At 36.9% G+C, this 24,040-nt stretch overlaps 2 protein-coding genes across 2 annotated transcripts; one reads left to right on the plus strand and one right to left on the minus strand.

Moving 5' to 3' along the window:
- Positions 1-1,649: 1,649 nt before the first annotated feature.
- On the plus strand, positions 1,650-20,023 carry tsen2 (TSEN2 tRNA splicing endonuclease subunit). Its single transcript, XM_055183756.2, has 11 exons — positions 1,650-1,967; positions 11,665-11,731; positions 11,880-11,919; positions 12,021-12,546; positions 14,546-14,620; positions 15,170-15,220; positions 15,327-15,465; positions 16,757-16,793; positions 17,375-17,486; positions 19,719-19,808; positions 19,882-20,023. Exons 1-11 carry the CDS (start codon positions 1,797-1,799, stop codon positions 19,939-19,941), a joined length of 1,368 nt encoding a protein of 455 aa, XP_055039731.2. The 5' UTR covers positions 1,650-1,796; the 3' UTR covers positions 19,942-20,023.
- Positions 20,024-20,241: 218 nt separating this feature from the next.
- mkrn2os.2 (MKRN2 opposite strand, tandem duplicate 2) lies at positions 20,242-23,969 on the minus strand. Its single transcript, XM_055183760.2, has 4 exons — positions 23,340-23,969; positions 23,161-23,210; positions 21,296-21,464; positions 20,242-20,753 (listed from the first exon to the last, which is right to left on the minus strand). The coding sequence occupies exons 1-4, from the start codon at positions 23,540-23,542 to the stop codon at positions 20,744-20,746; spliced, it is 432 nt and encodes a 143-aa protein (XP_055039735.2). The 5' UTR covers positions 23,543-23,969; the 3' UTR covers positions 20,242-20,743.
- Between the last annotated feature and the right edge of the window lie 71 nt (positions 23,970-24,040).

Below are 24,040 nucleotides of genomic sequence, written 5' to 3' on the forward strand. Positions count from 1 at the left end.
CATTCGTAAGTTTTGGTAGGGTTTGGTTTCGTTGTTGTTTTTTTCATGAGAATCGTACGATTTTGCACAATTAACTTCGTATGAATGATACGAATTAGCTAACTCGTAAAATATGTACGATTTCTCGTGAGATCAGGCTGATATCCATTCCTGCTTTAAACAGTCCATCATCTTCTCTATGTCATACCCAAGATCAAAAGACCAAAGGACAACAGACTCTAATATCTGTGGTTATCTTTGGACTTTTAAAGAATTTTCCCCTACTGCAGTGGTTCTCAAACTAGGGACCCTAAGGGAATGCCAGGGATGCCCCATTTTATAAAATAAATCAAGTTATTACAAATTCTGTGTAATTAAATAAAGCTACTAACCAACAGCACTACAATGTATAATTTAATATGTTTTGTTTAATTAAAATATTAAGTTTTGCAATGTTTTAATGTCATAAATTTTCTTTGGGGGGGCCACGTAGGGATGCACCACAAGGGGGGGCCGCATGTTGGACAAGTTTGAGAACCACAGCCCTGAAAAGTCCATCTGAAACCAGCTTAGCTGGTTGCCTGGTTTTAGCTGGTCTCTCTGCTTGGTTTTAGCTGGTTAAGCTGGAATAGCAGGTGTCACAAAAAAGGGGTGTCAAACCATATGAAACTTTGTGTGAGAAACACTGAATTGTCATTCGCTAAAATCTTACTTAAATCTTATTATTATGAAATTTCTCTTAAAAATGAAATTCTGAAATCCTTATGTTGATCTAAACCTGTATGAGTCTCTGTATTCTGTTGAACACAATAGAAGAGATTTTGATAAGTGATGGTAAGCACACAGTTGATGTTTTTTTCCGACTATGAAAGTCATTGGGTATCGTCAACTGTGTGGTTACCAACCATAGTTACCAACATTTATCAAAATATCTTTCTTGTGTTCAATAGAATAAAGAAACTCATGCAGGTTTGAACAACTTAATGGTGAGGAAATGATGACAGAATTTTATTTTATCCTTTAAAATCTATAGTCTCCATTCATTTTTATTGTATTGGAGAGAAATTTATAATGTAATTTTTTTTACTAAAGTAGGCCTATTAAAGTATGGACTTTTACAATGATGCTTGCTACAGATGGATGGACATAAGTCAAGTGTAAACACAGATGATCAGTTTTCAGAACACTATATCTGTTTTTATATGTTAACTGTAATATACTTTACATTCAGCAAGCTACTGGAATGACAAAATCTTTTGTCTCTATGATTTCGAGTCATCTTTAAAATAAAAATTACCAATTCATTTACAAATTGAGTGTAGGGACTTTTTTATTTTTACTTTCTTATAAATTGCATTTCTACTTTTTACTCCTCTGTAATGATTTTTTTATCCCTGTGCTAAGCAAACGTACACACATTTGCACATTTAATGATGTTTACGTACTAATTGAGAAACATTGCCCTCTAGTGGCTGTCAAACTATAATACAAAAACACTTTAGGAAATTTCTGCATAGGTTTGTAACATCCGATTGTTTTTGATATATCAGATTATTAAAAAATTTATTACCAATTTAATAATACAAAAAATATATATATTTGGCTTTAAAGCAAAGCGGAATTCGCAGCAAAACTTTCTCGGAACTAAAGACGATGTTGTTTGAAGCGCTACGGATGATATTTACTGTGACACCGTCACTCACGTGTATAATACTAATACAGTGGGTTAAAGCATGACATTTCTGTCTAAGAAACGCAATTTGTGACAGATAGTCGAAGTAATGCGGTTTATATGATGTGACACAGACCTGTCGTCCATGACCGAAGCCGTGTTTCAAGCCCCCAAACGGAGGGCGAAGATTTATGAAACATTTGAAGCTCCTCTTCCCTTCAGTGAGGATGAAGATCAGATCATATACAGAGCAGAAATCATCAGTCATCATGTCATAGTGAAAGATCCCGTTTATATACAGGCTCTATATGAGAGGGTGAGACACATTTTACAATACATACATGTAATCAGTTTGTAGTCTGTCACAAGAGTATTAGAAAGTTGCAAGGATATACCATGTTTTGTACATGCTACCTAAACCAGGTGAAAAAGTAGTAACGTTACATTTCCATAGTGTACTTAATGTGCTTTATTTTCGCACTGTATACTTAATGTACTAAAAATGTATCTTCTGTTTTTTTAAAGGCATTTTATTATTTTAATAATTTGGTACTTATTGCCATAAATAACAAGGTGTAATTAAAACTGCAAGCAGTGATGGAAGGGCCCTCGCACACCTGACACCGCCACGCCGTGGCATGAGAAGAATTAAAGGGAACAGTAGTAAATAGGCATTTAAGCATGTAAACATAGGTGAACCATTTAAAAGTGTAGTATAATGTGCCACATTTCCTGTTGCTAATTACAAATGACAGCGAGGTAGCATCGTGTAAGATAGCATGAGAGAGAGAGTATTATCATTGTAAACATGTTACTTCCTGTTACCAGCTGGTGGCGCTATGACCGTAACTGACTATTGGCATCATAAGTGACTATCAGTGATGGGAGTAACGCGTTACTGTAACTCCACTATTTTTTTAAATCAAGTAACGCAATTACAATTACTGAAATTTAAATGAGTTCGTTACTCGCGTTACTCTATTTTGTAAAAAATAGACAAGACATATCTGACGTCGCAGGACTGTAGTTGGCGGCGCAATGATTCATTACACTTCATCATAGCTGACAGTGCATATAGAATGAACATGAAAAATCGAAACGGGACAACATACCTTTGTTTAAAAAAAGTCATAATCCATCCGTTCTCATGTTTGTAAATTATCTTCACCAAGCAATCGCAGTATGACATCAACTTGCATTTGTAATCCACAAAGGTAATAAATCTAAGAAATTATCATATATTCTTAGATGTTTACATCGGCTTCATGGAAGAGAACGATCCGCGATTGTTGTTTCCACTAAAATATTCACACTGCGGTGTACACCCGTGTTAAAACTCCATAGTATGTGTGAGCTCGCTTTTAGTTTTAGTTTCAGTCTCTCCGTATCCGAACAAAAAATCCACTCGCTCTGTGTCCATCTGACAAAACAATCCACTCGCTCTGTGTCCGTCCGACAAAACAATCCACTCGCTCTGTGTCCGTCCGAAAAAAACAATCCACGTAGCCTACTCCGTTTTCTGAATAAATATCTTCCTTTAATCCTGTGTATCATTTAAATCAAACAGAAAACAAACAATATATGACCAAAGAGCGCAGTCCCTGCGGCAAGCTTCACAAGCTGTGTTCCAATTCAAGGGCTGCACCCTACTAAGCATGCAATAAAAGGTGAGCACTCGGCCATTCAAGGCGCTCAGAAGATCGCGAAGAGAACTGAAATGAGACGGTCTAACCTTCGGAGGACCCATAATTTGCCTCATCTGCTGCACCCGCATCGTGCCTGTCAGCAGGACACAGCGGAGACGTTTCTAACTTATTAAAATAAATATGAAATCAGAAAAATTATAATTTATTTTAGAAAATTTGACATGTTGACACAATTGTCTTCAAATTTTTAAAGAGACACTACACAATTTTAACACATTTTATATTTTTGTAAACATGCAGAATATTTGTCTAAATGGTCTAAATGATATACATAAATAAACTAAGTTTAAATATTAAGATAATTTCTAACAAAAATATTCAAAGGTTGAATCTAAAGCAAAATAGGCTCCTACAGTATGTGATATATTAGAGTCTTACGTGTAAAATAGCCCATCCATATCATTTTACTGTTTGACTGTTCAGTACTGTTCATATTTACATTTAAAAAGCAGACATAAAAGTAACTTAAAAGTTACTTTTCTAAGTAACTAATTACTTTTGATATACAGTAACCGGTAGAGTAATTCAGTTACTTTTAAAAGAAGTAATTAGTAACTGTAACTAATTACTAATTTTTTAGTAACTTGCCCAACACTGGTGACTATTGACATGTAGATGTGTTCAGTCCAGGACTCTTATTAATCATGTGAAGTTAGGGAAAGATCGGTCATTGCATAATCAGTGTAAACATGTCACTTCCTGTTGTCAGCTGGTGGCGCTATAACCATAAGTGCCTATTGACATGTAGATGTGTTCAGTCCAGGACTCTTATTAATCATGTGAAGTTAGGGAAAGATCGGACATTGCATAATCAGTGTAAACATGTCACTTCCTGTTGTCAGCTGGTGGCGCTATAACCATAAGTGACTATTGACATGTAGATGTGTTCAGTCCAGGACTCTTATTAATCATGTGAAGTTTGGGACAGATCAGACATTGCATAATCAGTGTAAACATGTCACTTCCTGTTGTCAGCTGGTGGCGCTATAACCATAAGTGACTATTGACATGTAGATGTGTTCATTCCAGGACTCTTATTAATCATGTGAAGTTAGGGAAAGATCGGACATTGCATAATCAGTGTAAACATGTCACTTCCTGTTGCCAGCTGGTGGCGCTATAACCATAAGTGACTATTGACATGTAGATGTGTTCAGTCCAGGACTCTTATTAATCATGTGAAGTTAGGGAAAGATCGGACATTGCATAATCAGTGTAAACATGTCACTTCCTGTTGCCAGCTGGTGGCGCTATAACCATAAGTGACTATTGACATGTATATGTGTTCAGTCCAGGACTCTTATTAATCATGTGAAGTTTGGGACAGATCAGACATTGGACAATCATTGTAAACATGTCACTTCCTGTTGCCAGCTGGTGGCGCTATAACCATAAGTGACTAATGACATGTAGATGTGTTCACTCCAGGACTCTTATTAATCATGTGAAGTTTGGGACAGATCAGACATTGGATAATCATTGTAAACATGTCACTTCCTGTTGCCAGCTGGTGGCGCTATAACTATAAGTGACTATTGACATGTAGATGTGTTCAGTCCAGGACTCTTATTAATCATGTGAAGTTTGGGACAGATCAGACATTGGATAATCATTGTAAACATGTCACTTCCTGTTGCCAGCTGGTGGCGCTATAACCATAAGTGACTATTGACATGTAGATGTGTTCAGGTCATGACTCTTAGCAATCATGTGAAGTTTGGGACGGATCGGACACTGTATGCCTGAGTTCCAGCAACCTGTTTCATAGCGAAACATCAAACTTTGGCTGGCCGAAATAGACACAAATTTTAATATAGAATCAAATCCTTCGCAATTTAGCATCACAAAGGCCTTAAGATGACACTCGCCAAATATGATGATGATCCGACAAAAACTGTAGGAGAAGTTAGTTAAAGTATGACTGCTGGAAATGAGAAAAACTGAGGCAAAATCTGAGAAATAATTCAAAATAGCTGACTTCCTGTTTGGTTTAGGGCGTTGCTCCAAGAGACTTTTTTGTAGGGCTTGTAATAATACATGAGCATAACGAAATTCGTACATGTAAGTTAAACACAGTCCAAGGGTTGCTTCATTCAATATTTGAAAGTGGCGCTAAAACATGTTCCTTCAGGTTGCCAGCTGGTGGCGCTATGGCTATAAATGAAAATTGTTATGTAGATGTGTTCAGGTCAGGACTCTTAGCAATCATGTGAAATTTGGGACAGATCGGACATTGTATGCATGAGTTCCAGCAACTTCCTGTTTCATTGGAAAACATCAAACTTTGTCGGGCCAGAACCGACACAAATTTTTACGTAGAGTCAAATCCTTCGCAATTTAGCATCACAAAGGCCTTAAGATGACACTCACCAAATATGAAGATGATCCGACGAAAACTGTAGGAGGAGTTAGTTAAAGTATGACGCCTGGAAATGACAAAAACTGCGCCCAAATCACAAAAATAACTCCGAATAGCTGACTTCCTGTTTGGTTTACGGCTTCGCTCCAAGAGACTTTTTTGTAGGTCTTGTCATGCTACAGACGCGTACCGAATTTCGTAATTGTACGTCAAACACAGTCCGAGGGCTGCTTCGTTGAAAATTTGTAGGTGGCGCTATAGAGCCATTTTCTCACGCCTAATTCTAAAGCATACACCACATGTAAATTTTCATCACTCTTGACATCTGTGCAAAATTTCATGAGTTTTCGAGTATGTTTAGGCCCTCTAAAGTCCCGCTGAAGTCGGAGAAAAAGAAAAAAAATAATAATAATAACTCCTTGAAGAACAATAGGGTCCTCACACCCCGGTGTGCTCGGGCCCTAACAAGCCATATTAATAATGTACCCAGCTAACAATTTTTGGTTCCCAAAACGTTCCCCTAACGTTAGTTTTTGGTTCTCAAAACGTTCCCCTAACGTTAGTTTTTGGTTCCCATAACGTTATTTTCCAAGGTTTGTTTTTGGTTAGCCAGGAAAGTTTTCTTTACAGAAATAGAACGTTATTTTTAGGTTATTTTAACGTTTTCCTAACGCTAGGAGAACGTTAGAATAACGTTATTCTAATGTTCTCCTAACGGTATTCTAACGTGTTCCTAACGTTAGGAAAACGTTAAAATAACCTAAAAATAACGTTCTATTTCTGTAAAGAAAACTTTCCTGGCTAACCAAAAACAAACCTTGGAAAATGCACAGCTGACATAGAGTGAAAAATGATCTCACCAGGGCGCGTTGCCGCGGCTCCGTGCATGCACTGACAGAGCGCGCAAGACTCCAGCCTCAGTGAAGAAGTGAAAGGAATAGTCTACTCATTTTCAATATTAAAATATGTTATTACCTTAACTAAGAATTGTTGATACATCCCTCTGTCATCTGTGTGCATGCACGTAAGCGCTGGAGCGCGCTGCGACGCTTCGATAGCATTTAGCTTAGCCCCATTCATTCAATGGTACCAATCAGAGATAAAGTTAGAAGTGACCAAACACATCAACGTTTTTCCTATTTAAGACGAGTAGTTATACGAGCAAGTTTGGTGGTACAAAATAAAACGTAGCGCTTTTCTAAGCGGATTTAAAAGAGGAACTATATTTTATGGCGTAATAGCACTTTTGGGAGTACTTCGACTTGGCGCAGTAACACCCTCCCTCTCCCATTATGAGAGTGAGAAGGGGAGCGGACTTTTCAGGCAAGTCGAAGTAATCGAAGTAATCCCAAAAGTGCTATTACGCCATAAAATATAGTTCCTCTTTTTCGTTCTGTATAAGTTATTTTTAGGTTATTTTAAAAATAACCACCCTGCAACGTTATGGGAACGTTATTTTATGGTTCCAAAAAAAGAACCAAAAAATAACGTTCTGTATAAGTTATTTTTAGGTTATTTTAAAAATAACCACCCTGCAACGTTATGGGAACGTTATTTTATGGTTCCAAAAAAGGAACCAAAAAAGAACCAAAAAATAACGTTCTGTATAAGTTATTTTTAGGTTATTTTAAAAATAACCACCCTGCAACGTTATGGGAACGTTATTTTATGGTTCCAAAAAAATAACCAAAAAATAACCAAAAAATAACGTTCTGTATAAGTTATTTTTAGGTTATTTAAAAATAACCACCCTACAACGTTATGGGAACGTTATTTTATGGTTGCAAAAAATAAAACCTAAAAATAACATTCCCAGAACGTTATTTTTTGGTTCCCAAAAAAATAACCAAAATATAACCAAAAACGTTAGGGGAACGTTCTGTGTTTGCTGGGTAATATTTTGTGTAAAGAGCTTCTTATACTGTATAGGGGTCAGTGACAAAATAAGGTTTGGCAAGATGTTAACATTTCCACAATGGATTGGATTTGGTCTTTTGATCTTTCAGCATCATTTTAGTTTTGTTTCAGGAAGAGAGAGAGATAGCGAGCATCATCACACATTCATCACATTAAATGAAATAGTGCTTTTGAGGGACAAAAATGAATTTAGGTGTCTATTAAAAAAATTAAATGCAGGAAAAATCCTGATTTCTTCACAAAATTTATGTTCAAAGTAGACACCCCCTTCATTCTGCTACATTATTAAATCATGTATGTATGTATGTATGTATGTATTATTATATGATGTAATGTGTTGCTTAAAGGAAATGTTTTTTGAAGAAAACATTCCAGCACTTTTTCAATTTAATAGAGTTTATTGGACCCCAACAGTTTACAGTTTAAATGCAGCTTCAAAGGGCTCTAAACAATCCCAACCAAGTCATCAGGCATAAGGGTCTTATCTAGCAAAATGTTAGGCATTTTTGGCAAAAAAGAAAAGAAAACAAATATTAGAAATGCACCAATTGTTTCACCAACCGAAATTATTCAGACTTAAATAGCAAAAAAAAAAAAACAAGTGAAAAGATTGAATAAACTTAACAGAACAATGAGGTCTGTGATGACACTAAATAGTAACCAGCGCAGAGTTAGAGACGTGCAAATGCAGAAAACATGTTGGTATGCATTTTAAAGTGTTAGAGAAAGATGTGAAAACATACACACTTAAAACGAATGTGTTAAAATAATGTGTTGTCCTTAACACATCTCTGTGTTATTTTTTGAACAACACACTTTAACACATTTTGCGTTGTCCCTTATTTGAACTCAAAATAAACACAAAATGACACATAAAAATAGGATAGTGTTAAAATAGGATAACACAAATCAATGTGTTAAACTTAACACCTCCTTTCTTAGAGTGCAGGACCACAAGTTTCATTTATCATTTAAAATCAAGACATCCTGAACACCATGCAGCATATGAGAAAGACACGGCGGCGATCCTGGGTATTTGTCTGCTGAATGCACAAGCACAAAGAACGAGAGACTTTAGCTCTTCATCTCATGTCAAAGAACGACGAAGAGCATCAGCACAGCAGTATGTAATAAAAACTTCCTAAAACCAGTAAAGTCCTAAAAATGGCAAACACGTTTATATTAAACCAGAAATAAAACCTTTATTAACAAAAGCTTTTTGTTAGACCGCTTTTTTCTCTATCATCTCCTGTCAATCTTGCCACCCGCTCTCTCCTTCTCTCTGCTTGTTGTGCTTGACCGTGCACGCAGGCGCGCATCCGCTGCTCAGCTTACAGTACTGCATAAAAGCGTTGTTGCAAGTTTTTTAAGGCATAGTAATGAATAGGTTATTTGCATATTGTGCGGGCTGGGAATAAAAGTTCTGATTAATAACTGTTTAGCCGAGACTCATTTATGTGGTTGAATGTAACTGAAACAGTTATAACAAGTCTATCTATACAGCCCTACAAAGGCTAAGTGCAGTAACTACGCAAACACTGAAACTGAGAAAAATGCCCTTAATGTTTTAACACCAGCCAGTCAAACATGTTACTGCAATTTTGGCACACGTGTTTCTCTGAAATGGGACAAAATTGAACCAGGAGACTTTGTCACAAGACATCAGATTTCACAAAGCCCATTTCAACCCTTAACTCAATTTTGACCAAATGCGTAATTACTGCGCTTTGGCTTTGTAGGGCAGTATAGCTATCTGACCAGGTGAAAAAGGCCCTATAATGACTGCTGGAATGTTAAAAATGTTTAATATTTAGGAAAATAATTAGGAAAATGTAAAATAAAATAAAAATGTTTGGTATTCTGCCTTTTTTTCATTATGTTTGGCTTTGGCCAAGAAGTTTTCTTTCTGTGCATCCCTAAAACATATGCACTTTTAAACCACAACTTGACATCTTTCACTAGCTGTGTGATGCGCCAGCACGACCTTGATTATTTATGTACCGTATTTTCTGGACTATACACAAGGGGCGTAAGCGTTAACGCTAAATGCAAGACTTGTCTGAAGCGTGGCCAACAGCCAATCACAGTGGCCGGTACACATGCTCCGGTCTTCCATAAACATAATTGGCTGGCTTTGCCTAGCTTATTTGCATAAGGCAACCTGATTGGCTGACGTGCACGTTGCTGCTTGAAAAGTTGAGAAATGTTCAGCTTCTGCCGCAAGCAACGGCACTGACGAAGTGCAGAAGGATCCACAATTCAGTTCGGCAATGCATGACATCACCCATTAAAAGTGAATGGGAAGTGTCAACGCTTATGCCCCGTGTGAATGTACCATAAGTCGCTCCGTAGTATAGGTCGCATCAGTCAAAAATGCATTTTGAAGAGGAAAAAACATATATGAGTTAGGGTTGTGCAAAAATATTGATCGTGATAGTTCACTGTATCGATAGTGTATCGATATTTCGATCTCTACTATCTATATTTTAAAAACCATCAAATTCCTCTGTGTGCGTCAAAAACGACCTCCTCTGCCGCTGCTGTAGTTGTCACTGTCCAGTTGTCTGCCATTCGGCCAATGTCCCAGAAGTTAGAGGGAGTAAGAAAATGGCAGAAAATTTAAAAACACCAGCTCTTTTTTTTAAATTTTTGATAAAAAAAAGAAAAAGTATTGCAATGTATCGCAACATGCAACCATTGCATTGTATCATGATATGTATCGTATCATGTATCGTGATACGTATCGTATCGGGAGGCCCTTGCCAATACCCAGCCCTAATATGAGTCGCACTGGACTATACGTCGTGTTTATTTAGAAAATGATTTCATAAAATCCAAGCTGATAAACAGATATTTAATCTGGAAAGGCAAGTTATTCAACTAAACGATAGCACAGAACAGCAGGGTGAATAGATGTCCGGTTATGTTAAAGTAACATAAACAGTTATTTACATGATACACAATAGCATACAGTACATACCTGGCAGGCTGAATAGGTTAAATTAACACAACAAGCCAACTCAAGTTCAAAAAGGGTCCAGAAGTCATTCCGCATCACTGAATCCATTGAATTACATAAATACGGAGCAGCATAGAGAAGCTCTCGCAGCTGTTGATGGTAATTGTTTCTTTTGGTTCATATGAAATAATTTTGACGTACTTCTGACTAGAAGTTCCAAGACCCGCCAAACGATGAAAAAAGTGTGACTTGTAGTCCGGAAAATACGGTATTCCTGGGGTCATACAATTTAGTGTATACCTGATGGGGCGTACACACCAAACGCGAAGCGTGTATTTGCATCTCGTTCCTCGCTCAATATTACTAAGTGGATTTATCGTTGGGTCTGGTAAATTAAAATCAAAAGTTGCGCGTAAGACGCATTTTAAGCAAATAGCGTGTTTGCGGCAATCACACTGCCCAATTTGCACCATTCGCGCAGCCTAATTTCTATTTCTATTTGCATGTATGCATTGACTTTGTATGTGATGCAAATTGTTGAATTCGCTTTTCGTGAGTGTTCCCCATAATGCTGCGTACACACCAAAGCAAAGCGAGTATTCGCATTGTGTTCCTCTCTCGATATTACTTGCTGGATTTAACGTTGGGTCAGGCAAATTTTTCGCTCGAGTTGAGTTTCACGGAAGATGCATTTGAGGCGTAAAGCGCATGGTTGCAACAATTATTCTGCCCAGTTTGCGTCATTTCCATCGCCCCGCATCTTTTCTTTGACTTTATATGTAATCTACTTGCAAAAACAATTTGGATTTGCATTTGGTGTCTACGCCCTATAAGAATATACCCTAAATATATATGTACCTGCAATTATATCATAGTAACCCATACATTATTAAAATACTATTTTTATTAAGGTTATATACTATTATAGTACCATGGTATTTTTTGAGTACCATATAAGCATTTTATGCCATTATTGAACGGTGGTAATGCTAATGGTGATCATTTAATTATTCTGAATTGTTAGTTATAAACCTGTTCACACAATTGATTCTTGTTTTATTTCTTCCTGTAGGGTTATTTTGGTAAAGGAGTGTTTTCTAGGTCCAGGCCTGAACACAGAATCTCTAAACAATGGAAATGTGGGTAAATTGTATTGTTTTATTTGTTGATTCGTTTTTATACATTCAGCTCAGAAGTTGGCGTCTAAATCTTTGATATGAAAATGACTACTTCACAGACTATTTACTGTATGTGAATTCTGTATTCATACGTCTTTTCTTTTGTTAGACATTGGCGACAGATATCTTCCTGTGATAACATCATCAGAGTAAGATCTTGAAGTTTATTTCGAGTGATATAACTTTAATGTTGAATGCAGATTTAGACCACATGCTAAAACATCAATGATGGTGATTTCATTTCTATCAGATATCAGAAACGTGTCAGCTGGGCGCGAGCTGCTCTCCTGATGCAGGGATTGGATGATGATGCTGTCAGTCAAGCATTGCAGACCCTAACAAAACCAGTGGAGCTTGATGTTGGGGATGAACATGGCCCAGAAGCGATCAAATCTCAAGCAGAACATTTCAATGGGTCATCAATTGACAACGTAATGAATGACGTGTCCGATCTAAACTATGATAAAGGTGACTTGGACGATACTGACACTTCAAAACCTAGACGGCAAGGAAACGCGCTTTATGATCCTTTGGCTGAACTCTGTCCTGAGGAACCTGAGCGACAGGATCAAGAAAATGAGCATTCAGGATCCAATATGATGTGCGAGCGTCATGATGACTGGATTATTCACTGTGGCTGTAGGCCTGATAATAACCAGGCAATGAGTTCAAAGATGAGAGAACGCCATACAGAGCCTGCTGAAGATTATGAGTATGTTTTGGTGAAGGAACCTGAAGATGATCATGAGAACTCCACCAAGGATACCGACTCAAATGTAAACAAAACTATTTGTGTTTCACAATTTATAATATGGTAACATTAGGGCTGTCACAATGATTAAATAATCGTCTCATCGCGATTGTTTGTCCTCATCGTGATGATTTCAGATCACCGCAATGATTGCATTTTTCTCTAAAAAATACAAGGGGAGCTGCAGCGCCTGTATAAACGAGACAGTATCTAATTGCGCTTCTTGACAGACAGTGTAACGCTATACATTGCAAAGCCATTTAATACAATAGAAAACAGCATTTAAAGAAATGCTACAAAACTTTGATAAGTAGTATGATTCTCCAAGTAAAACATACATTTCCATACATTTCTGTCTTTTTAAGTATAAAGTTTTAATGTGGGGTGGTAGCTCATTCCACAATTTGGGAGCAACAGCTGTAAAAGAGCGATCACCTCTGGTCTTCAATCTAGTCCTGGGCACGATCAGTCGAAACTGATCCCCAGACCTCAGTGACCTTGACGGGGTATAACTATGAAGGAGCTCCGAAATATACTAAAGGGCGATTTATAGTCGTGCGTAGGTCCTACAGCGTAGGCTATCCGTAGCCTGTGCGTAGCTCTGCGTAGCCTGACGCGCACCTCACAAAATTTCTAACAGCGCGTCGGCTCTACGCGGACCGCAAGCGCTGTGATTGGTCCACCAGAACCCCTCCCGTCAGGTAAAAAAACTGCGTCATAGGTATTTCCGTTTGAGACGGTGAAAACAAAGATGAGCCAAGTTGAGGAGTGATATAACTCAAACTGAAACATAAGTCGCTGTTTATTTACTTCCATCATTGCTGGTCTTCTCAAATTATACACAACAAGTTGCTATTTCTTCTTCGTTTGTGGGTTTACTTGCTTAGCTTCTTCTTCTGTGACGACTTCTGCTGCTACTGTGGTTACACGCGTGATTACTGCCAACCAGCGGTTTCGCGTGTGTTTGCACTTCGACGCGGACGTCGACGCACAAGTATAAATGAAAACCGACGCGGAACCTACGCCGTCGCTGCTACGCCGTAGGACCTACGCACGACTATAAATTGCCCTTAAGGTGCCAACCCATTCAATGACTTAAAAACAAACATTAAAATCTTAAATTGTATTCTTAAATACACAGGAAGCCAGTGGAGTGAAGCCAAAATGGGAGTAATATGTTCTTGTTTATGGGATCCTATTAACATACGAGCAGCTGCATTTTGGACTGACTGTAGGCGTGAAAGAGAAGTTTGATTCACGCCAATGTAAAGTTCATTACAGTAGTCCAAACGTGTCGAAATAAAAGCATGAATCACATGTTCAACATTTTTTTTTGCTAAAAGCCTCAACTGATAAAAACTAGATTTAACCACCATATTTATCTGCTTATCCAGCTTAAAATCACTATCAATTTTAACACCTAGATTGGTAACTACTGGTTTTACATATTGCTGCAGGGAACCAAGGTGTACAGGAGTGGAATCACACACCCGGCTTGGTTCAAACACTATAATCTCAGTTTTTTCTTCATTTATTTTAAATTAAAAAATTAAAAGACATCCAGGTTTTAATATCCTTGAGACAATCAAGTAAAGGAGTCAAGGAACCATTTACATCTTTTTTCAATGGTAAATAGATTTGCGAGTCATCTGCATAAAAATGGTAGGAAACGCCATGTTTTTTACAAATATTACCAAGCGGGAGAAGGTACAAGGAGAACAGTAGTGGTCCAAGAACTGAGCCTTGAGGGACTCATGGATATTGTCATGGATATTATTAAAATGTTTGTTCAGTTTAAGTTAGTAAATATATGTTACTATTGTTGTTATGCTTAGCTCGAGAATATTTCATCATCTAGAACTAGAGTTTTCTGAGTGCTGTATAATAATCCTTAATCTCAGACACTTGTGCGGTATGGGAATCTTCCTTCATACATTTATTTGTGTCTCGAGTGCTGTTTCTTTAGCCATTTATCTTATTTGTAAGTATGAATGGTCTAATTCACTCTTCTCTCTCTATGTAAGGGCCGATCTGAGAGGTTGGAGTGCCGAGTCAATCCTTTCACCATGATGGAGTATCTTCAGCTCAGTTATGAAGAAGTAAGTCACTCATCAGCACTTTACAATAACCTGAAAGTTTCAAAATATTGAATATGACAGCAACTGTGCGGTGGTCTGCGAGTCAAACAATGGATGAAACCCTTTAGTCGGGCTTATATTGTTTCAGCTGGATGTAGTTAAGAGATATCACTTGACTAAGCCAATCCAAACAGAACTGAAGCAGTGAATATGTTAAGTCTTATTTATTGTATTCCTGTGCGTGTTAACTCAACCTCCCTCATCAGAAGTTTACTGATATCACACCCATTATAATATAATCACATCTCAGCACTCTCTAGTGTACCGGACCCAAGAGTCTTGAGGAATGTGTGATATTTTATAATTCATTCATCCCAGCTGTATGCTTGATCTCTGTGGTACATTCCTCTGTGTGTTTACTAGACATCTATCATCAGTCTGACCCTAATGCACGGTAATTTAGGACACATCCTTACATATGAACGCTTTATGAGAGAAGCAAATCAGTAGAGAAACAAAACCGGGTGGGTGGCTGAAGGTTTTTCTCATAATAAACTCTTTATCTTTCAGGCATTTTTCCTGGTTTATGCACTTGGATGCTTGTCAGTTTATTACAGTGGGGTAAGTTCTTTTCTGTTGCGGTGACCAGTATGTGTTTAATGTCATATAATCTGAACGATCTTAAATACATGTTTGTTAAAGTTCTGTGTGGGTCTGTTTACTTCAGGAGCCTCTGTCGGTTCTTCAGGTTTGGTCGATGTTCTGCTCGGTGCAGCCCAACTTCTCATTCACATATGCAGCTTATCACTATTTCCGTGCTAAAGGCTGGGTACCAAAGTCTGGCATTAAATATGGAACAGATTTAAGTAAGCATATTAGATTATTTAAATCTTAATTTTATAAACTACCTGTAACCCTTACCTAGTAGACAAAGTTAAGATAAATGCTCTGACAAAAACTTTTTAATTCTGACTCTTAGGAATGATAATTATAACAGTCATATTAATAATAATAAAAAAGAGCAGGACGCACCAATAAACTATATATGAAGAGTTTGGTTCCAAAACCAGATAAACAACATTTAAAAAAAAAAGTTACAGCCAAAATCAGTATTGTATCTGGTCAGTACAAAAAAGTAAATATCCGATATCCGTCGTGTTATTCTGTAATTTTTTTTTTCAAAACGCGATAAACGCCAGTCTTCCATCTCTACAGAATGCAATAAATCCGCTCAACCAATCACAGCGCACCATTCTACGCATTGTAAACAACAATGGCGGCGCTTTGAATACACACAGAATCCTGTGCTGCGTCCAAAACCGCCTACTTCATACTATATAGTACGCGAAAAGCAGTAGGCGAGGCGAGTAGTATGTCCAGCAGAAAGTTGAAAATGTTGCATTTACTTCACACAAATGCAGATATGTCCCCTTTTGCCATGTGAACATTATGAAGTGATGTGATTATGTGACGTGAACATCATTTAAAATCTGCAAACAGTTTTTGCCAGTTCCCGCAATTTTTGCAAGTTTTTCCCTGTGTTCGCAATTTTTGCAAGTTTTTCCCTGTTTCCGCAATTTTTGCCAGTTCCCCGCAATTTTTGCAAGTTTTTGCCAGTTCCCGCAAATTTTGCCAGTTCCCGCAATTTCTTTGCATAAAAATGCATATATATCCCGCATATTCCATCGCAAAACATGCCTCAAGATCAAGGAGTTTTGCCCTCAACAATCACAAAAAACTATTTTCTGGAAGGACTGACTACTTACAATCATCAAGTCTTAAAATTGTAGTAATTGTGGTAAAAGTATGTATTAAATCTTAAGATACTTTCCCTAGTGGAACATTTGTGTTGTTTCTGGCTTGTCCCACTGAAACATTTAGGCCTAACCCTGGATTGACTGATTTGAGATGAGCGAGATTTTCCGAGTAGTGTGGATAACACTTAAGGATGACAGGTGAATTATTCAGGTGTGTTAAGCATTGCTTCTTGCCCGTTTCACCAGAGTCTCGCGGCACTGCATGGAAACTTCAGGACAGGAGGGTGAAGTCATGAACTGTTGACACATGACTCGACTACAGCATGATAGAGTTGCATCTGGTTTCTTGCGGTCGTTCTTATTTGTTCTGGTGCTGATTCTCTTCTTCTCTTTTTTCTAGTGCTGTATCGAAAAGGACCACCGTTTTATCATGCAAGGTTTGTTCCTCTTTGCTTTCTTTATTGAAGAAACAAGATGTTTTTTTCAGTCAGTTATAACAAATACTTATAATGCCAGTGTGAAATATTAAGAAAAATAAAATGAAATGTTAAAATTCATGATAGTAAAACAGAACTGCGTTCAAGAAAACCATTGGTTAGATAAAATCTGGGTAGGTGTTTAACTACTTTTACCTTAAATCGGTATTTTAAGCAATTGACTTTTAATCACTGCTCGTTATGTGAGCCCAGCACAGCTTTGCTAACAGCATGTTTACGGACACAATTTTGAAGAGAAAAGCGTTAATAATTCATGGCTGATCTTGAGACTTATATGTATACAATATATGTTTGTACAAGGTGTTGTATTACAGCAATTTACCACATGTAAGATACATATTTTTAGACCAGGTAAATTTTTCTTAGACATAACACCCACTAAAGTGGTGACACACCTTACCCCGCTCTCAAAAACTCATGTTTGCTTTGTCAAGATAAAGATCAATTAATGAAACGTTGATACTTTACTATATTACTAGTGTTAATAATGAAAGTAAACATTAAGTTTTTTCTATATGCAGTTACTCAGTGGTGGTGGAGAGAGTAGATGAGTCGTTCAAAGGCTCTGTACTGCGGCCCTTCACCTGGAGATCTCTCGCTGCTCTCAGCAGAATCACTGGCAATGTCTCAAAGGTACCACCATTTATATGTACATAGCCACCATTAATAAAGAAATTAATAGAAGGGGCTGACACTCAATATCTTACCTTTACAAATGTAGCCGGTTGAATGTACTTGTTACTGTGTGACAGCTAAATCAATTGTGTGATTGTTGCTTGGAGAAAAATAATAATACTCTCATAAAAAAGTTTTGATTGTGTATTAAAAATATTTTAAAGAGCACCTATTTCATTGCTAAAAACAACATTATTTTGGGCATTTTGGTTTCAAAAAAACACATTATTTTCCACATACCGTACATTATTGTTGCTCCACAAATCCCTCCCTTTCTCACACGCACTGATTTTTTTACAAAGCTCATTGTTCTGAAAAGCGCAGTGTCTTTCGATTGGTCAGCTAATCTGTACGTTGTGATTGGCCTGAATACCTCTGACGTCAGCCAGAAATGTGACGCTCATTACCATGTTTGAAAGATTAGCTCACAATACCATACTGACAGGAGTTAATATCGTCTTTATTACCTTATCAATACGAGCCGAATCTGATCCAGAAAATGCAGATGATCCAGCTGATCGATCAACTTTACCAGCGTGACTTGAGCAGAACGTAAAAGATTGGTAAGGTAAGGATATTAAAACCATGTCTGCATTCGTGATCGTAGAAATGACAAACAAGCGCTACTTTGCACTACTTAAAATCTTGAAACATGGTTAAGTCAGTAGTAAATTATTTAAATATGAAAACATAGACTACATACAGGCTGCGAGTCAGAAGTGCGCAGGATTATGATAATGACCTTCATGTCCACGTCAACAGTCCCAGAAAGTAAACTGTTACCTACATTCGTGTGTTTGTTGTAGTCCAAGAAAAGAGATTTACGTTGGATAACTCGCGTCATCGTTTACTTTGAGATTTGTACCTTTGCATATCATTAACATGTACTAACACACACTTACACATCAAAGGAAATGTAAAATTGTGAATCGGATAATTGGTGTTCTTTAAATTAGTACTCTTGTGGGGGTTGAATTGTGAGTAAAAAATTATTTTAGAGGAATAGATTATTTGTATTTCTGCCTGAACTTAGCATATGTGTTTACAAAAGCTTCCTTTATTTTCTGCTGAAAAAGCAGACTGTTGAGTTGTCAGATGATACCACATATGTGACCCCGGACAACAAAATCAGTCACAATAGCACGGGTATATTTGTAGCCATAGCCAAAAATACATTGAATTGGTCAGAATTATAAATTGTCTTGTATGCCAAAAATCATTAAGATATTAAGTAAATATCATGTGCCATGAAGATACTTTGTAATTTCCTACCATAAATATAAAAAAAAGATTTATTATTAATGAAATGTGTTGATAAGGACAACTTTAAAGATGATTTTCTCAATATTTGTATTGCACCCTCAGATGTATCTTAGCCAAATACTTATTTATTCAGCTTTCAGATTATGTATAAATCTCAATTTAAAAAATTGACCCTCATGACTTTTGTGGTATGGTCACATGATAGCAGGAGCACCTTGATAACATATTTTTTAACTGCGAGTTTAAGAGGTTCACTAAATGAACTATAAATAAAAATCTGTATTTACTTACCCTCAGAAATTACGTCATTATATATCCAATTGTTGTGTAACATACCCAGCACATCGCGGCTGTAGACGGTAATGTTTTTTTTTGGTTCATATATGTCAAAATTAATTCATACTGATTTACAAGTCGCGCCTGACAAGAAGTCCCAGGACCAGCCAAACTATGAAAAAAGTGTGACTTTTCCGGAATATACGGTAGGTATTTTAATAGTGACCAAGGGCTATGCAGCTTCAAGCTCCTATATAGCTACAGTATGTTTGTGTCTGCAATTTAAAAACTACAAGTTTGACAACCAGTAACTACCCTGCTGAAAAAACTATAGAACCATTACAGAAAATGGTTTTATTGGGAATTGTATTGGTTCTAATGGAATATGGCCCAAAACACACTACAGTGTAGTGGTTTTGATGGTAAAAGCTAATTGTTCCTATTGGCATTTTAATGGAAACCATTGGAATTTCCTGTAATGGTTTTATTGTTTTTTTTCACCAGGGTATTTTTGTTTTCCTTTAAAAATATAAATATATAACTTAACAACATTAAGGTTTTGTCTAAAGTTTTGCTATTTTTACTATTAGCTGTTTTCAGCTAAGTCGATACAGAAATAAAAGTGAAATATAAACTAAATTTCCTGTACAGGAACTGATGCTTTGTTACATCATCACACCATCAAACATGACAGAAGACGCTCTCTCCTCTCCAGAATGTCTAAAGAGACTCACAGTACAGGTATTAAACATCACCACACTGTGTTTTTGGGGGGTTTCAGTTCTGTTTTCTGATATTATTGATGTTGTTGTAGGAGGTCATCGTAAGCAGATGGGTCTCCTCCAGAGAGCGAACTGAGCAGGATGAACTTTAGACATTAATGTTTTACAAGCCAACATTCCTTTATACATTTCTTCAATATTTATTTTTAAGTGAATAAAAGCATCAGAATGTTGTTTATTTTTCCTTTATTTGCCTTTCTAAAAAGACTGTAAGGTTGCTTGTTGAGAATAAAAATGGTCTGTAATAAACATGCATGAGGTGTATAGAGATTGTTGTTGTAGTCTGTTAACTTTTATCACTTTATGAGTGCCTACAGGTCTATAGTGATGCAGACACAAGAGGGTGACAGAGTTCAAACTCACCGTTTCAATACGCCCTAGCTTTGCAATTTAATGCTGTAGCTTAACACCAACTTCACAAAACAAAGTCACTATCCACCTCTTTCAGTTGATGAATCCAAACCCATAAGCGTTTCTCGACACAGGCCTCATAAAACATTCATTCATTCAGTGAAGCAAAAACGAATCCGTCCCAGAACAGCTTTACGAAAGTGGCATTAAAATTTGAGACGGTACAGAGCAATGGGCACACAAAATCGTCATGCTATCGCATGTCACCTTGATCCAAGATCAATTATTTCACAATTTACTGGATTAAAAATTGTTCTCATTTTCCTCATACGGACTCTGTTGCGAGTTTCTCCGAGGATTGTTCACAATGTAGAAGTGATTTTGGGAAATCTCACGACACAACAGCATGTATTTGGTTGTTCTCCTGATCCGAGGCAGCACAAATGTGTTTGTGAATTCATCTTTACTCAGAGCTCGCTTCGACTGGGTGGCCAGCACGCAGTTTATGAACATCAGTGTGTAACTGTAGCAGTTGTGGGTTTATTAGTTAAAGCTAAAAAAAACAAAGAACAGATGGATTATCAGTGTTTCAGTCAGTCAGACTTACAAATGTAAACATTTCATTGTGTTACATATAAAAATATAAAAGCAAGTTATAAAAAATCAAGGTATTAAAAATCAAGGTGTGTAAAAGTTTCTTCACATCGATGCTATAGAAGAACCTTTTTGGTTCCACAAAGAACCATTTAGTCAAAGGCATTTAGTCAGGTTCCTCAGATGTTAAAGGTGCTTTAAAGAAACATTTAGACAGAAAAGGTTCTTCAATGGCATCTTTATTTTCTGGAAACATATGGATTTGGAAGACTGCTTATATCACATGACCATGTCTGTGAAATCTGGGCTAAAATCTCATTATCTAATGATGAGATTAGCAGCATCAAGGTTTGATATGTGAGCCCTTTAAATGCGAATAGATTTAAATGACTGGCAATGTTTAATTGTTCATCTGATGGAAAGAAATGTTTTCAAAGTGATCCCGAAACAACATCATTATAGTCATGCTCTGGACTCTGATCTTTAAAGTCATCTGTTCACCTTTGCCACAAAGGGTCCCACATTTGCGCAGAAGAAAACTTCTCCAGATACTGATCCCACTGACTGATCAGATTAAACATGTCTGGCTGAACCAGCGGGATGCAAATACAGCGTTCCCAGCCCTGATGGTCTCTGTGAACACCCGTCTTGGTGTAATTGTAGACCACTCCTAAATTGTTACAAAAAGAAACATGTTTCACATACTTTGCAGTCAACCAAAACAACAGCATCACTTTGATTAATTTGGATTTAATTAAAAGTCAGTTCTCTGGGTCAGAGAAGTCCCCGTCTGCATTTAGAAATTGGAAATCTAAAACAGGGGAGATGGAGGCTAGTTGTCACAGGGAATATTTATAGGTATAACTATAAGGTTTTTAAATCTAATTACACAAATGTGTGGCTGTGATTTGGTATGTTGGGTTCATAAACTTACTTGAATATCATATTTTTATCAGTATTATGATATTATTTATAGCTGCACTGTTAGACTTTTTATTGCACTGTAAAAAATGTCTGTAGAAATTACAGTATTAATGGGTATTACTGGCAACTAGCTGCCAGTAACTTACTGTATATTTTACATTTATGTTATTTACTGGCAACATTTTGTTCAAAGTTAAATGAACATGAAACATTTTTTGACTTTATCTTCTACAGTAAGTTACTGGCAACCAGCTGCAAAATTACAGCAAATTTTTTAGAGTGTGTATATATGTGTGGTAACACGTTGCCAGTAAGTTATTGTAACTGCCCCATTACAGTACCATAACTGTACATGTTTTTACAGTATGATGCCTTTACCGCAGTTCCATTTTACAGTATAATACCCTTCCCTTACTGTAAACTAGTTTAAAAAAAAATTTGCCTTGAAGGGGAATCAAACTGGGTCACCCGTGTCGTATGTCCATAACACTACCACAGTGCTACAGAGTCACTAAATAAAAGTTACTTGCTACACTCCTGAAGTAGCCTCTTCGGTCACCCTCCCGACACGCCGAGGACCGAAATCTTGGCGTCACTAGTGTTTTGAAGTCTTCAGGTCAAATTCAAATCTGACGGTCAAGCATTTATCCATAATCCCTTTCTTGTTTCTATCTACAATTCTCAATCAATTATTTACACTGCTGAAAAACAATTCACATTTTGAAATTAGCTTCACTGCTAAAAGCATAGCAAATAAAATGTATTTCATTTCATAGATATATTTTATTTTTCCATTTTATATGCTTTTATAACACTTTTTATTTTACTCAACTAGAGTAGCACTACTGCAGTCGTTTTACAGCAGTTTACCGCAAATTCAAAACATACAGTAAATCACTGTTAATTAAATGTTAATACCCATAATGCAATGCATATTACAGTAATGAACTGGAAAAGAAAATGATGGTATTTTACTGGGCATTTTGTGGTAAGTAACTGTAGAAAGTACAGTTAAGTCTAACAGTGTGGGCAGTTTAGAAAACACAAAAAATCCCTGTAACTAATTTACATTTAGACAAAGGTCAACAATATTATGAAGGTATTCTTAGGTCAAGAATATTTTATAAAAAATTACAAGTTGTCACATATGCATTACATATTTTTAATACTATTTTATAGCCTACTGTTTTCTATACTATTTCATTGCTATTTCTGTTGGTTTTGTGTTTTTTGTTATATTGAATCTGTTCAAAAAACAATGGAAATGTCTGATGCCTTTGTTGTAGTCGAACCCCTAAAGTACGTCTAACCAGAAACTAACTAATTAAGCCTACCCTGAAAAAATTAGCCCCGGTCTCCCCTACTGTATAATGCCATGAATATTCTTGACTGTGCATGAAACCTTAACACTGGAATTACAACAAAGCTAAGGAGCTACATACCATCTGTGTTAGTAATTCCTGTGTGTAGATCAGATTGGCCATTAAACTCTCTGTAGAAATAAAGTGGCTTTAGATGTCACTTCCTAAAACTCAACTTCATTAAAACTTTTCATTTGTAAGAGTGAGAGGAATTTTATAAGATCTGCAACTACGATTGAACGAAACCTCCATGGTCCTACCTTAACACATTATCTTCTGTTGGTGCCACCAGAAAAGCACATGGGACTTTATGTCCATTGGAAAAGGGGTTGGGAATGCTGACCGGTGCTTCCTCGAGCCTCTTCCCACTGAAACTAACTCCACATTCAGGACACTGATCTGGAACAAAGCAACAAAAGATGTCCTTGTCACAGTGGTTGAATTTAATAACACTCTTATCCATTGGGAGAGAACATACAAAAACAGCTGCTATATACAGAGCTGCCCGGCAATAATGCCAGAGTCTAAAGGGACCAGCAATTGTGTTTCAATGGAGTGATGTTGATTGGTCGCTTGTATGGAGCCTATATGGTTGCAGCTAACCCTAAACCTGTGGATCAGCTGTATCTGTTTGCACGGCAACTTCATTAAAGTTCATCAATGCTTACGTGCGGACAGCGCATTCAGGGCAGTAACCACAATAGAGATTGAGGGGGACGTGTTTGCCCCCTCAAAAATAAGAAACGGCCAATTTGTTCCCCCAACATTTAATTTTTTTTAATATACATGCATATAGCCCTGATATTTTTGGTCCCCTCAATGTTTATGATGTGGTTCTTCTGCCATACTAAGTATGTTTCTGTCAAGACTGCTTGAACATGAACAGTTACTTTGATCTTACCAATACAGATGCACATAAAGACACATGACATATTTTATTCATTGAATAGACAGTTGACAT

The sequence above is a fragment of the Misgurnus anguillicaudatus genome, chromosome 14, assembly GCF_027580225.2.
Source record: "Misgurnus anguillicaudatus chromosome 14, ASM2758022v2, whole genome shotgun sequence".
In the NCBI taxonomy this organism is placed as follows: Eukaryota; Metazoa; Chordata; class Actinopteri; order Cypriniformes; family Cobitidae; genus Misgurnus; species Misgurnus anguillicaudatus.